The sequence below is a fragment of the Suncus etruscus genome, chromosome 2 (assembly GCF_024139225.1).
Source record: "Suncus etruscus isolate mSunEtr1 chromosome 2, mSunEtr1.pri.cur, whole genome shotgun sequence".
Classification (NCBI taxonomy): Eukaryota; Metazoa; Chordata; class Mammalia; order Eulipotyphla; family Soricidae; genus Suncus; species Suncus etruscus.
In genome coordinates, this window is record NC_064849.1 from 19,325,396 (window position 1) to 19,340,316 (window position 14,921).

General features: G+C 43.1%; 1 protein-coding gene across 1 annotated transcript in view; it reads right to left on the minus strand.

Annotated features, from left to right (window-relative positions):
- Positions 1–14,921, minus strand: part of DIS3L2 (DIS3 like 3'-5' exoribonuclease 2) — a 306,442-nt gene that overhangs the window by 232,519 nt on the left and 59,002 nt on the right. Inside the window, exons 4-5 of the mRNA XM_049769303.1 lie at positions 10,448–10,501; positions 6,916–7,017 (exon numbers count right to left, since the gene is read on the minus strand). Of these exons, the coding sequence (XP_049625260.1) occupies positions 6,916–7,017; positions 10,448–10,501 (156 nt within the window). The remainder of the gene's footprint in view (positions 1–6,915; positions 7,018–10,447; positions 10,502–14,921) is intronic.

Consider the following 14,921-nt stretch of genomic DNA (forward strand, 5'->3'; position numbering starts at 1 on the left):
CACAATGGTAGGGCATTTGCTTTGCACACAGCTAACCCGGGATGAACCTGGGTTCAATTCCCGGCATCCCATATGGTCCCCTGAGCCTGCCAGGAGCAATTTCTGAACACAGAGCCAGATGTAACTCCTGAGTGCTGCTGGGTGGGGCCCAAACCCTCCCTCCAAAAACGATATTATTGTATGTGAAAGTTGCTACTATTTTCTTTCATTGCCACTGCAGCTGCTTCTGTTATGGTATGTTATGGATTGTGGCATGAGAGATCACAACAACAGTGACCCTAGCAACATGTGGTGACACCAGGGATTGAACCTACAAAACATACAGTAGACACCAAAAAACATCCCTTGACCTCTATACTAAGTATAGAGGTTTTGTTTTGACTGCTTTTGATTTTTATGCTACTGGTAATACATATCCATAGACCATAGACCTCTCTTTACAGTTCAGGAATAACAAACAGTAGTAGGTTTTTTTTTTTTTTGGGGGGGGAGACCTTTGATGATGCTTAAAGGTTACTACTGGCTCTACTCAGGGATCACTCCTGATATTGCTCAAGGGGTGTACTAAGAATTTCAAGGTAAGGGCTCTACTATAACTCTGCTGTACTTTAACTCCAGCTCCACAAATTAAGTTTTTAAAAAGTCAGGAAGTGGGCTGTAAATCTGAACTCCAACTCTCACTCCTCTGGTACATGTCCCTAACTAAGACACCAAAGCTAAGGTCAAGATTCTCATTCACAGGGTCGAAGACATAGCATGGAGGTAAGGCGTTTGTTTGCCTTTCATGCAGGAGGTCATCGGTTCGAATCCCGGCATCCCATATGGTCCCCCGTGCCTGCCAGGAGCAATTTCTAAGCCTGGAGCCAGGAATAACCCCTGAGCACTGCCGGGTGTGACCCAAAAACCACAAAAAAAAAAAAAAAAAAAGATTCTCATTCACAAACTGGGAGAGAGATCAGAGCAGAAGAACTTGTCAGGCACTAATTCCTGTATTTGAGATACATTAAACAGGCAGCAGCCATTCAGCCTCCACCCATAGGAATAAACTCTGCTGGAGGGTGTAGAAAAAGGAAAAGGATTAGATAAAGTAATCTGTTGAGAAAAGATAAAGGGTGGGGCTGTTGAATGATTACGGGAGAGGACTGTGGTAGGAGAAAGGCAAGTAAATGAAGAGGCTGAAGAAGAGTGAATAAATACAAGTAGAAGAGCTTGCAGGGCCAGAGTGACAGAACCATAGGTGTTTGGCTTGAACATGGCCAAGTAGGGCTCAATCTTTGGCAACCCATATGGCCCCCTGAGCCTACTGGAAGTAATTCCTGAGCGTTGATTCAGGAGTAAGCCTGAGACAGAAGTGGTTTCCCCCTTCTCACCTCCCCCAAAAAAGAGCTTGCAAGAGCAAAAAGGAGTATGGCTTGAGTCTCACAAAAGAGGTAACGGACCTTGGTCTTTCCGGAGGATGGAACCAAGGGAGCAAGTTCCTGTTTCAAAGTGGAAATTTTCAACAAAAATAAAGTGGAAATTTTCTATTCTTCTCATTCTCTTCTTTTTCTTCTTCTTTCCCTTATTCTTCTTCTTCCTCCTCTTCTACTTTTTCCTCTTCTTTTTTTCTCCTCTTCTTCCCCTTCTTCCTTTTCTTGTCTTCTTTTATCTTCCTTCTTTCTCCTCTTCTTCCTCCTCCTTTTTTTCTCCCTCTTCTTCCTTTTTTGTTTTTATTCTTCTTCCCCTTCTTCCTCCTCTCCTTTTCTCAAACTTCCTCCAACTCTTCTTAATATTCTCTTTTTGAGTCTCTGAGACTTCAAAGATTCTTGTGTCCTTTCTGTTGAGTTTATCAAATACTTCTACTTTTATCTATTCACATTTATTGAGTAGTTTATTCATCGTTTGATCATTTGCTTTAAGGTTCTTTGCTAACCTCTTCTGCTGTATGGAGTTGTTCTGCATCTCATCCTCTGGCTCACTGACCCTGTCCTCAGCTGCTGTTACTTCTTTGAAAAGGCTTTGAGATTTTCACTTCATCCACTGAGTTTTTCAAACCTGCTGTTTGGGTTTGGAGTTTTCTGAGTTCTATCACTGTGGTCTGTTCAGCTCGATCTATGCTTGCTTTGAGTACTTTGAGCATTGTCCAATATTAATACTCTAAACTCTATCTGAGAGGCTTTTTAGGTCATCTTCATTCTCTATGTGTGGTGTTATCATGCATTGTTTCCCCATTGCAACACTTGTATAGTGGTTTTTACTATGTGCTGTGCTGGGTTCATGGGTTAGAAGATGCATACAGGGCCCGAAGAGATAGCACAGCAGTGTTTGCCTTGCAAGCAGCCGATCCAGGACCAAAGGTGGTTGGTTCGAATCCCGGTGTTCCATATGGTCCCCCGTGCCTGCCAGGAGCTATTTCTGAGCAGACAGCCAGGAGTAACCCCTGAGCACCGCCGGGTGTGACCCAAAAATCCAAAAAAAAAAAAAAAAAAAAAAAGAAGAAGATGCATACAGTTGTGAGCGGCTATGGTCCTATGGCTACTCCTTATTGGGCGGGGCCCTTACTAGGTTTGGGCCCTGAAGATTGTGTTCGATAGCATTTTCTTGGCTGTCTTGTGCAGAAAAGCAGACAGGAAGCAAGGCAGCAGCCTTTTATAATGGCTCTCCTGTGCCCAAAACACGAAAGAGATCAGCACCCACCTTACTGGGGGGCCCTTACCGGGTTTGGGCCCTGGAGATTGTGTTCAATGGCATCTTCTTGGCTGTCTTGTGCAGAAAAGCAGACAGAGAGCAAGGCAGAGTCTTTTATAATGGCTCTCCTGTGCCCAAAACATGGCAGAGATCAGCACCCACCTCATTGGGTGGGACCCTTACCGGGTTTGGGCCCTGGAGATTGTGTTCGATGGTGTCTTCTTGGCTGTCTTGTGCAGAATCATTCTCATCCCAAAACCAAAACTAAACTCTGGCTTCCCAAGCTTAGTTCACATGTGACTGCCTCTCTTAAACCTGGACCAATTCTCTCCCACACTACAGATTTCTCCTCTTTCATGAAAACCTGATTATGCTTGGTCTGTGACCTTACCATCTAGTCCATGTTTTTCTCAGAAGCAGAGACTGTGGCCTCTTATAGGCTGAGCCTCCAGCATCTCGCAGAAAGCAGGAAAATGAGACTGAGAAGTCAGCAGTATCCTGCACTGCTCTTGGCAGAAGCACCAGCATCAATAGTGGCGACCCACTTGAAGAGCTGATTCTCTCTCTCTCTCTCTGTCTCTCTCTCTCTCTCTCTCTCTCTCTCTGTCTCTCTCCCCCCCCCTCTCTCTCTTTTCAGATTTTTAAAACTTACCAAAAAAGCATAAAGTTAGAAATCAAGAGACCTAGATCCTATCACCTGGTTCTACCCCAAAGTATAAAGTTCCCACACAAGCCAACAAATCCTTCCCAGGAGACCTTCATTTCCACTTACTGAAGTGCAGAAAGCATCGTTGCCCTCCACTTTCCTTCATTAGATGTCAGTAATAAAAATGAGAAAGAATTTGAAATGAAAAGTGTTACATAAGAGCAAATTATCTTTATTATTGCCTCACAGCTTGATCCTTTCACAGCTATCTGTTTGGGGGGAAAACAACCATGCTGTGAAATAAATTGACTATTTACCACAACAACTAAAAGAACTGTTGTTTTTTTTCTGAAACCCCAAAGGTCCCGTAGTTTACAGACCCAAGAGGGCTGAGCACAACAAGCATAAAGAAGCAAAGATGAATAATCCGATTAATTTACATTCACTCACACCAGGACTAAAGCTCCCTTTGATAACAACATGCTTTTGTGCTCACAGACCTGTGGCACAATTGGCTAGTATGCTTTGAGATGTGTGTCCTCTTCGTGTCAGAGATTCCTGCTGACAGTGTGAGTATGGGCTTCTCTTGAGCTGGACTCTGTCCCCAACAAGGGTGACAAGACCCCTCCTCACATTCTAGCTCTAGCACGATGGGTCAAGGAAGCTACTTTGTACATCCCGAAAAGGAAAGCAAGACCCTCTGCCCTTCCTCCTTCCTCCTTCCTCTTGGGGCCAGGAGAGGACACTCAAGGATACTCAAAGGGCAAGGCTGCACTTGGTATGCAGAGAGCCTGTCTAAGTCCCCAGCACTGCATAGCTTTGCTGAGGCTTCCATCATCACTGGGCAAGTGTTGGATTAACCAGGTCCCTCCCTATTCTCCACCCCAGGGGTGTAGTCTGGCACTTCCTAATAAAGACCCCAGGTCTCAGGAAAATGCTTTCTTGCATTCCTGGTTTTCCTCCACTGAGCTATCTGCTTCTTAGGAGCAGAAGGTTTGCATGTTGGAGTTCCTGAACCTATTTTACCCACTTCAGTATGTGTGGATTATTTCCTGCATTGGCCTTTCCTTTGCTTCCAGACCCACATCTCTCCAATGTACTAGTCTTGGGGCACGAGGCTTCCTCCAAGGCAGGGAACCTTCCAACACACACAACCATTTTCGCTCTGCTACTCTTCCTCTACGAGACGCTCAAGCCATAGATCATTGTTGCTTGTCTCAGAGTCCACACCACCCCTTGCTCATTTGAGGCACCACTGAAATTCACTATGACTTAAAATCTATATGTTAACAGAATACCCTGAACCTGGAGTTGGCAGGTCGATTCTGAACACTGGTCGACAGAATATGTTCTGTTCAGGGTGCCTCACTTCCATCTTTCTCAGATAGGAAGCAGCCTTGGTCTGCAGTCTTCTTCAACCCCTAAGTGACAACAGCTTCCTGAGCTTCTCTTTTTCACATTGTGCACATGCCTAGAAACCTTAGGGCTGCCCATCCTACACAGGAAAGCAGCTGCATCTCTGTCACAGACCCCAGTGAGTAAAGCAGCAGAGGGTCTGCTCCCATCTCCACATCCCATCTCTATGTAGGGGCCCAACATCAAGCCCCCAACACTTAGATCCCACCTCTCTCCTCTGGTACTGAATTATTCTCATGATAGTCCAAGGAGATCCACAGTAGAACATCCCAGAGGGAAAATGCTGACATTTGATCGGGAAGAAGTTAGCACTGTGGGGAAGTGCAGAAAGAAATGGGAGGAGAATGACATACCATAATCACAGCCTCACCAGCAAAAGTTCTGACTTGGACTTCTCTGGACTTGCTTCTGGCTCCAAGTCCTGATAGCAAATTCCACTAACAGAGTCTCCTCTCTCCCGCTACAGGGCGGAAATCAGTGGATGCAAAAAAGACAGTTCTACTGTGCCACCACCAGGTCCATGAGAATACATGTTCCATAGGCAGAGCTGAGCCAGAGCAGGGACACAGCCCTGAGGGCCTGCAACTGCCAGCACGTATTTCCCCACATCTCTGTCACCAGCCCCCAGGAAGCAGACTCCGCTCCGAGCCAGAAACAACTGAAATTGAATTTTGGGGTTCAGGAAGCTAGTTTGCAAGGGCAAAGGCATCCCAGGCCCCACTGGCAGACCTCCCAAGTCAGTATCCAGCACCTCCTCTTTAGACCTCTCCTTTTCAGGTACTCTCAGGCACAGGTAGCCCTGAATCTCCAGCTCTCGTATCACCCTCCTCCTGAAACCAGACTCCATTGTCCTTACTACTTCATTTTGTTCTTTTTATAGTTTGATTGAGACAAAACAGACACCTAATAGACTGACTATATTGACCAGATGAACTGATCTTAACATAGAAATCCAACAATGAAACTACCTCATCAAAATAATGAGTATTTCATTCAACCTGAAAGTTTCCTCAGGACCTCCTAGTAACCAGGGATCTGCCTTACATCACTCTAAGTAGCTTACATTTTCTAGAATTTTACATAAATGTAAACAGACACAGTATAGTCTATGTTGACTAGTTCCCTCATCTACCATAGTTATTTTAAGATACAACCATGCTGTTCCTCATACCAACAGTTCATTGATTTGACTTTTTTTTTAACTACAGAGTTGTCTCCTGTTGAAAGAATAATACTAGATTACCTTTTTACATGCTAATAACCATGTGAGTTTTTTCCAGCTTGGGGTTCTTACCCCACGGGCTTTAATGAGCATTTATGTATATTTTTATGAACAAATGCATACATTTCTCTAAAATTAATATCTAGAAATAAGTGCTGAGTCATATGTTAGAAATAGCTTAACTTTTTAAGAAACTGCCCAAGTGTTTTACAAAGTGGCTGCACTGCTTTATACTTTTCCCAGCAGTGTAAGCAGTGTTCCAGTCATTCCTAATTTGCTATGAGTTTTTATCATGAATAAAATACCAAACTCTTAGTCCTGGATCGGCTGCGTGCAAGGCAAACACCCTCCACTGTGCTCTTGCTCCGGCCCCTAAAATATCAAACTCTTGATTATCATAAACTAAGTCAAATGAAATATAAATATAAAAGCTGAGTAGAAAAATTCAGACTTAAACACATCAACTGTACAAGTTGTACAAGTAAAAGAAATTGCTAACTGTGAACTACTGTGGGTCTTAATGCTTATTAAAAAATAACAGTAAAAACAACAATCACATCTTCTTTTCCACCTGCTAAGGAGAGATGGAAATTGAGCCCCAAAACCTCACACACTGAAGTTGCTTTTTTCAGAAGAGTTCTGTCTGTCTTACACATCAGGTCCTCTGGTCTGCAGAGGGAAGCACACTCACCTCGCAAACACTTCCTTCCCACCAAGGAAATCAACAGAAATCAATAAAAGACACAAAGGGAACAGTGAACACACAGAAGGAAATACAATACTCAGACCATTAGATATCTGGCCACCAAATGTTTCTAAGTCTCAAGCACCGATAACCTACTTCTGAAGTAACGGGAGTGTGTCAGGGTCCCCTGTGGTTTCAGCTTCTGGTCTCTCCTTAAAGTATCATGGAATACAAAAGGCCCTGAGAACTCCAGAGTGAGAAAAAGGATATTTAACTCACCTTTGCCTGCTCCTCAGCAAGCAGCTGCACCACCACCAGATCCCCATTCAAGGCTCTGTTGCGAGCAACAACCCCATCAATAAAAATGTCCCGGTCACCATCCTACATTGAAAAGAGAAAATAAACATCCATTTACTGAGATTTGAAAATCATAATTAATTCTTTGGTTTAAAAATTACAAAAATATGACTGAACAGGAATACTTATGCCAAGGAAGCTCGGCCTTTCTAAAATAGAAACAGTGAGAAACTGAAAGAGCAAGTAACAGTGTGCTAATAGGGAAAGGGAACCCAGGCCTGAGTGATAGCACAGTGGAAGGGCGTTTGCCTTGTTTGTGGGCAACCTGGGACCAACCCAGGTTCGATCCCCAGCATCCCATATGGTCCCCCGACGCCTGCCAGGAGCAATTTCTGAGCACAGAGCCAGGAGTAACCCAAGAGCACTGCTGGATGTAGCCCAACACCCCTCTTCTCGAAAAAAATAAAATGGGAGGGGAAAAGGAATCAGCAAATAAATAAGAGAAGATCAACTTGAGAAAAACAAAAAACACAAACACTTAGCACCTCCCCACAAAATAATCAAGGATTATCTGCTTTGATTGTAAGTGAAACAAACATGCTTTCCCTAAGTATCCCTTCTTATCTTATCTTCACTAAGATAAAACACAATGATACTTTTCCACACTAACTCAATTTTTATTTTAAATACCAGAGGGAGCAAACTAGAGATGACTTAAAGGAGACCTAGCAGATGTCAAGGAGTCAAGGAAAGGGATGGGCCATGATGAGATTCATCAATTCAGGGCTCTTACCACCACTCAGTGACAGAAATGGACTGACCTCCTGCCAATGGCCACGATAACGGACAAACATGGACACCTTCACCCTCCATCACTTCAAGCAACCCACTTGAGCACCACAAGACCAGTGACCTTCCCAGACACTGAGACCAACCTTTATCAGGTGCCAGAGTCCTCCTGGAAAACCAGAGTTTTCTCTTCCTAGGAAGAGAAAAGTACCCCTTGGACATAATGCTCCATGAAAAATAAAAAGGATTTCAAATGTCTTATCAAGAAAAGGGAAACATGTACTCATCCTTCTATCCTCACAGAACTTTACATACTATGCTCCTTTTCAGAGGCTAAGAGAGAAGAAAAATGTGAGAGAAGAAAAAATGTACCCCCTTTTATCTTAAAGGGGATACTTGCAAACACGCTTGGAAAGTCATCACCTAAAATATCAGTGACTTTTGCTTCTTCCTTTAATAAGCCATATTAAACACACTGCAGATGTAAATCATGAGAATTCAGAGAGCTAATACAGGAGTTAAGACATATGCTTCGTAATAATCTGACCCCAGTTCATGCCCCACTCCAAATGGTCCCCTCCATGCAACCACCTGGGATCACCTCTGAGCACAGAGCCAGAAGCAGCCTTTGGCATGCCTGGGTGTGGCTCAAAAACAAAAACAAAAAACCTACAAAAATGTAACTCACAGGAACCTAATTAGGACCTATGCCTGTATGAACCTCTGCTCTGGCTCCTTCCAGTTTAATTCCAAGGAAGGATAGGCAGTGTCAAGTGGATGTGTGATCCAGGAGTAATCAGTCCTAAGCAGACTTCCAGGGTACGCCTGGGTCTTCCCCAGGTCACCAGTGTTTCCTCTGACCTTCAGAGGAGGCTCATGGTTGTGGACAAAGCTCAGACATGAGTGATAAGATGCCCACAGAGGTCCCTGTAAAATAGTCCTAGCCAAATGGGAAAGCAGCGAAGCTGGAACAGGAAACTGGAACTGGGGAGGAAGGAGGTGGTCATATATTGGCCTGGAACCCTGTATCTGAGAAGTCTACTTATGAATTCAGATACCTATATGGAACTGTAATTTAGCAAGGAATTGCTTCATTTTCCATGAGTATATCTAAGTGTGCTGGTTGGGTTTAAGACTTAAATATTTATTTAAAATAGGGCATGTATGCACCTCGGCATTTTTGTCCTAATCCCCATAGTTGTCAGGAATCGAACTACATGGAACTAACTGATGATATTCAATACTCAGGGAAGATAAAGCAAGCAGTAAGAGGTTCTAGTTTCTGTCTATGGTTCCCCTTACCAGTCAATCAAGGAGTACAAAGCCCCATGTGCACACAAGCTGTTCAGTTCCCAGAGGCCTCACAGGAAGAACGCTTAACTGCACTGACAGTGATTGTCATGCTTAAAAATCCCTGTTTTCAGGCATACTGGGCCCTAACAGAACTGGTCTGTATGAAGAAATGGTCGTTCTCTTTAATGCAGAAAAAGAAAACAGACTCTTAGGGACCTCGTCAGAGACACAGCCCTCAGGCTTTTTCATGGGTAACAGGATCACTGAACAAGTTTTTACCTTGTAGACCAACTCTGGAGTCATGCATCTATGTTCCCTCTGCTTCCACTGCAGGAAAAAAAGTGCTCCTGCAGCTAAATGACTACCTCCGAACTGACCTCAATTCTATAATCCAAGAACCCAGGGTGAATAAATAAAACCTCTCCTCTAAGAGCACAGAATATGACTCAGACGACATGAAATGTCAGTGGGACTTTTTACTGAATGGGTCAGACCTGAACTTGAGAAATATGAATCTTTAACTGATAGGACACAAAGGGAGAAAGAAAATTAAGTGACCTTGAGTAGGGCGTTAGTTTAGGGTTATTGTAACAAAAACATGCACTACAGACTGAACTTCACATTCTCACTAGACTTGTCATTTCACATAATGAAACATATTAACCCAAGAATATACATTTCATTTCAGCATAGACATAGACAATTAAACTCTTTATTCCTATGGCCTTTTCTGCTATAAACAATAGATAATTCTATAGCTCTCCTATTTACTGTGGCCTGGGAAAATCAGGCCAGGAATGAAATATTGCTCATGCAGCTTTGAACAATCAAGCCTCATCCAAAGAGTCATTCATGATGTCAAGAGTGAATTTCTTTTTTACTGGAAAAAGTCTATTAAAATGAGCCAAAGACATAAGAAAATGCACAAAGATGCAATGGTAAAGAGCCTTATACCAAACAAATCCTATCACCTACATAAAAGTGAAGTAAGAAGTTCCGACTGACAAGAGAAAAAAAATTTTTTTAAACATTTCTGGACAAATCTGCAGATTAGCTCATGCAGTAAATCGAAAGTAGATAGCACATTTGTTTAAGAAAGATTAACTTAAATAGGTGGAAAAACCCATAAATCCTACTGAACTACAAGCCTAGAGCATCCAGTTACATGAGCAGGGGTATCTACACCACACAGCTGCTCCTCATAGCCCAGGAATAAATGCCACCCCTTCCATTCCAAGTGCCATATTCAGGCCAGTGGAGGGATTTATTAACCAAAGGCAAAGCTGGTTTATTTAAACTTAAAACAAATCCTCAGCCATCCTCAATTTTGCTTTATGACACTGCTCTTGATACAGAATATAAGATTTCGGCTTTAGAGCACAGCGACAAATTAAATGTGGCATTAAGTTTATTATAACATTACTGCACTTACCGGGGAAGGAATGAAGGCTTCATGAAACTTCTTAGGATTGATTCTCAATACACCCTATAAAATAAAAAAATAAATAAGATCTGTGAGCATTTAACTAGATACGGACCGATGGCTCTCCCATAGGTATGTTATTCTATCCAAGTTTTTTAATCCATTGCCCAGTCCAACTAAGGTAACAAGCTCATTGCAGGAAAGTAGTCATTGAAGGCCTGTAAAGTGGCTCTATCAGAGAAGCTCATGCCCACACCTTGCTAGGAACAGCCCGAGGTGTGAGTAGTAGAGCTTGGCAGGGAGCAGGAATGTGACACCTACTGGCATTTCATGTGCCTCCATTGCCAGTCTTCACATCTAAGCCTTTACTTTGAACACAAGGTTATCTGGGAATCGGGTCTCACACATAGAATAGAACCCTTGTATTTTCTAGACCTGCCCACAATGCTTGTTTCTGTGACATTTTCAAAGTGATATAAGTTGATTTTCAACCAGAATACATAGTCTCCAGGGACTGAATGCATTTCTTTTTTACTCTGGCCCTTCTGCAGAACTGAATGAGTCAACAATTCAAAATGGCCCAGAACCAATTCTTAATGTAAATGGGAATCCTGTCTAAAACAGCCCCGGCCACCCAGTCTGCCTTTAACTTCATGTTATTCCAGCACCAAATCAGGGTCTACTTCTATTTATATAAAGGGGTGCAGGTGGGGGCCTGGGGCCGTCTTCAATAGCAATTCAGTATTTTAGGCTCTTTCAGGAAGCTGTAACTCTCCCCGAGTTCCAGCTGGCATTTGATGGAATCAGTTGTTTTTCTAAGGGCCAGATCAAAGTGCTATTAATATGTTTTAAATAACATTTCTCACCCAAAATGTTGCAAGGTTTCAAAGTACATCACTAACAAAATAGATGAGAATATAAAATCAGGCAGAAAACAATTCTTTCTTCCACTGGTACACCATGTTAGAGTTACAAATATACAAACAACAGATCAGTGTCATCTATATCCCCAGTAAAACTGCCATAGACAATCACCCAGTCCTTAATTCAATCATTACTGCAACACTGAGAATGAGGGCTGGTAGCTCAGTTCTTGACTGGAAAGTCAAATATGAAGGATGTAAGAAGTGAGAGAGAGCCAACTTCCAGCAGGGGAAAAGGAAAAAGCTCCCAAGACAGTCACTGACCTGATTCTTGATGGTGCACAAAATAGACAGATAAATAGAAAGGAAATAGAATGAAGAGGACAGGGGAACAAGAAGGGCTAGCAGGGCAAAATACTCTTCGCCTATCATACTGTAACTCTGCATAGGATGATATATATGAATGACGATCTTTTTTGCAAATTTAGAAATGACTGTGAATTCACATCTAGGCAGCTGTTTATTGGGGAAAGGAAGAGAGCTTACTGCACTGATTCCTAACACTCATTCACTCAGTGACTAATTCCCAGTAATGGGTATGATGGTTCTATGCTGTGGGGGTGGAAAAATGGTCTCTATCCTCCCAGTCTCTATCCTTACAGTCTAGTCAAAGGAAGATTCTCCAAATGAGTAAAAGTCAATTCACTCAAATTACACTTTTTTTTTTAACAGTTATTTTCTAACTCCAGACATTTTATTTCTAACCTAAGATTTTGATGTTGCTGCTGCTACTCTTCTCATATCCTGTCATGTGGTAAAGCAGAAGAAAGGTCAGACTGGCTTCTGCTGTGATCATGTATTAACTACAGAACACTGACAAAGGCCCAAGGCTAGGGTTGCAGGTAAGGTGCTTGCAATGCACACTGCCAATATGGGACCACAGACAGTCCCTAAGCATAGTTGGGTCAGCCATAACACAAAAGCAAGGCAAAACAAAGTAAAGGCCAAGGCTGGTCTCAGGGAAAAGATAGATTGCTTGGTCTCTAACGCTATTTTTAAAAAATAGACAGTAAATAAACCTTCGATGTCCCACCCTTGATTGCCAGTCCTGAGCTTCCTGACATAGGAAAGGATGGAAGATTACTGTAAGACACACATCAGAGTAGATAGAACACAGCAATTCAAATCTTAGTGATTGTGTTCAGTGAGTTAAGCCAGGGAGTAAGAGACAATTGCTGAAAGGTTTCACTCATTTGTGTAATAAGAATTACCAAAGCAAGCAAAATAGCAAAAACAAGCACAAACTTAAGTCCCAGACTTGGTAGAAACTATGGTAGTTGCCAATGGGTAAAAATTTAGTGAAGGAAATGAACCAAGTGGGTGGTGGGTTGATCCTGGAACTTTGACAGGGAAAATAGTATGCCCTGGACACACAGTAGGAGTATAAAGCTGCATTCCTGAAATTCCAAAATGCTATTCACCAATGAGAATCACAAAAAAAAAAAAAATAAAACTATTTAAAAACACAGGAGCAGCCTGGTGACCAAGTGCAGGCAATAGCATGGAAGCATTAGCCCAGAGCTCCACCACAGGTCCACCCATGCCAATTAAACATGTCAAGAAATGGTCCTTGTTTACATTTTAAAAAGAAAAAGAAGAAATGGTCCTTTTCAGGAAGATTTCCCATGTGGTTTCGTCTCATACACCCAAGGAAATCAAAGACTTCTACTTCCAATTTGATGGCCTTCCCCTAAATCTGCCCTAATCTAGCTCAAGGCTGTCTTTTTCCTGAACCCTTCCCAAGACTTAGAACTTCAACAATGTGGCTCCTAAATCCTCCAACTCGCCTCTACTCCTGTGCTCCATCACCTGCTGTCCCGGTGTCATGAGTGAAGTCTTCTCAAATGGACTCTCATGGGTCTCCTCCCCATGTATTTCAAGAAGCAGGGGAATAATGCCCACCCTCACTGCGGCTTTAAAAGTATCTTTGGGTCTGAAGTACTATAGAAATACAGTGCTTGGCTTGCATGCAGTCAACCCAGATTACGTTCCTAGCACCACAGAAGGATCCCCGAGCACTGCCAGGAATGGTCCCTTAGCATGGAGCCAGGAATAAGATGGAACATCACTAGATGTGGTTCTAAAAGGAAGAGCAACTTAAATTATTCTTTTCCTCCATTCAGCAGATCCTCTGAAGGTCAGGCAATCGATCAACTCCTACTATACAACTTCAGGGGTATCATCTTTAAGCCCACTTCTCTCCACTGCTGTTCTAGAAACAGACAGGACCATACATCCTGTGGGTGTTCACCCTTCGGATTGCCTCAGCCACATCTGTCTCTACCTGCCTGATCTCTATATATGTTCACAGCCTGTATCTTGTCATCATTACATACCACACCGAACATGCACACACACACACACACACACACACACACACACTAAATACAATCAAATATCACACTCTGATCATCATCCTTTTGGGGAAGAAAAGGGAGATGGGCCACATCCAGAGTTGCTCAGGGACTATTCCAGCTACATGCTTAGGAGTAGGACTATGCATTGCTGGGAATTCTATACAAGGCAAGTTCCTTAATCCCTGTACTCTCCCTCTGGGCCTGATCACAGCTTTCCTCCTTCTAGAGGAGAGAGAGAACTGAGAGAGAGAAGAGAAAGAGAACCCCTACTTTAGCAGCCCTCTGTCTTCAGGGATATCCAGCCCATTGGTCAGGCCCCACTGACCAATTCTCGGCACCCACTTACCTGGAGACTATACAGGGATGGCCTGGGGTCCAGAGGCACTGGGAAGGATGAAAATGCCTCTCTATACCAAAAAATCATTCTTGAACACCAGCTGAAGGTTTCAGAATTCAACTTAATACAGCATCAGACACCATAGGCTGAGATGTGTTTTCAAGACCACCACACTTCAGACCCCTCCACAGCCAGGAAGGCCCTCTTCTCCATACAGCAGACTGGAGGCTCCACAGCCCCCCTCCAAACTAGGGGATATATCACAGTTTTAGATTTCCACCTCTGCTTCTGACCAGGATACCCACCTCACGCGCCACTACTTTCACTAGAGCAACAACTAGAAGTCAGGAAACTGTTTTCCTCCTTCACTCCCTGCTTTACTAAAGGGCATACTTCAGAAACAGGAAAGCAAGGGAAGGGGAAGGTGTAACGAAAGGTGTGAAGCCTCCAAGCCCTCTCCCGAGGTGCCTGATCACCCAGTAAATGATCTCTGAAACCCCCTCCTCTTCAGACTTTGTGGAAATTTCATTATAAATTACTGACTGAGTAATTCATTGGCAACTGGCCCTTGAACTCAACTTCCATCCCTCCCTTCCCAGGAAGTCAGGAGATAGAACCGGAAGCCCTACCACCTACTCAAGTTGGTCTCTCTGGCATCCAGCCCCCAACCTCAGGTGTTTTCCATAAATTAACTGCAATTACATAACAAGACATACCTGTCTCTCAACATGTAGGAAATTCTAGGCCTTAAGGGAGTATTAAGCCAGAACTGTGGATGAAGACCTAATCAGTGAATGAGAAATCTATTTCGGTCATCCCAATGACAGAATAATAGAGGCAAATACATATATCCCCTGTGATATTTC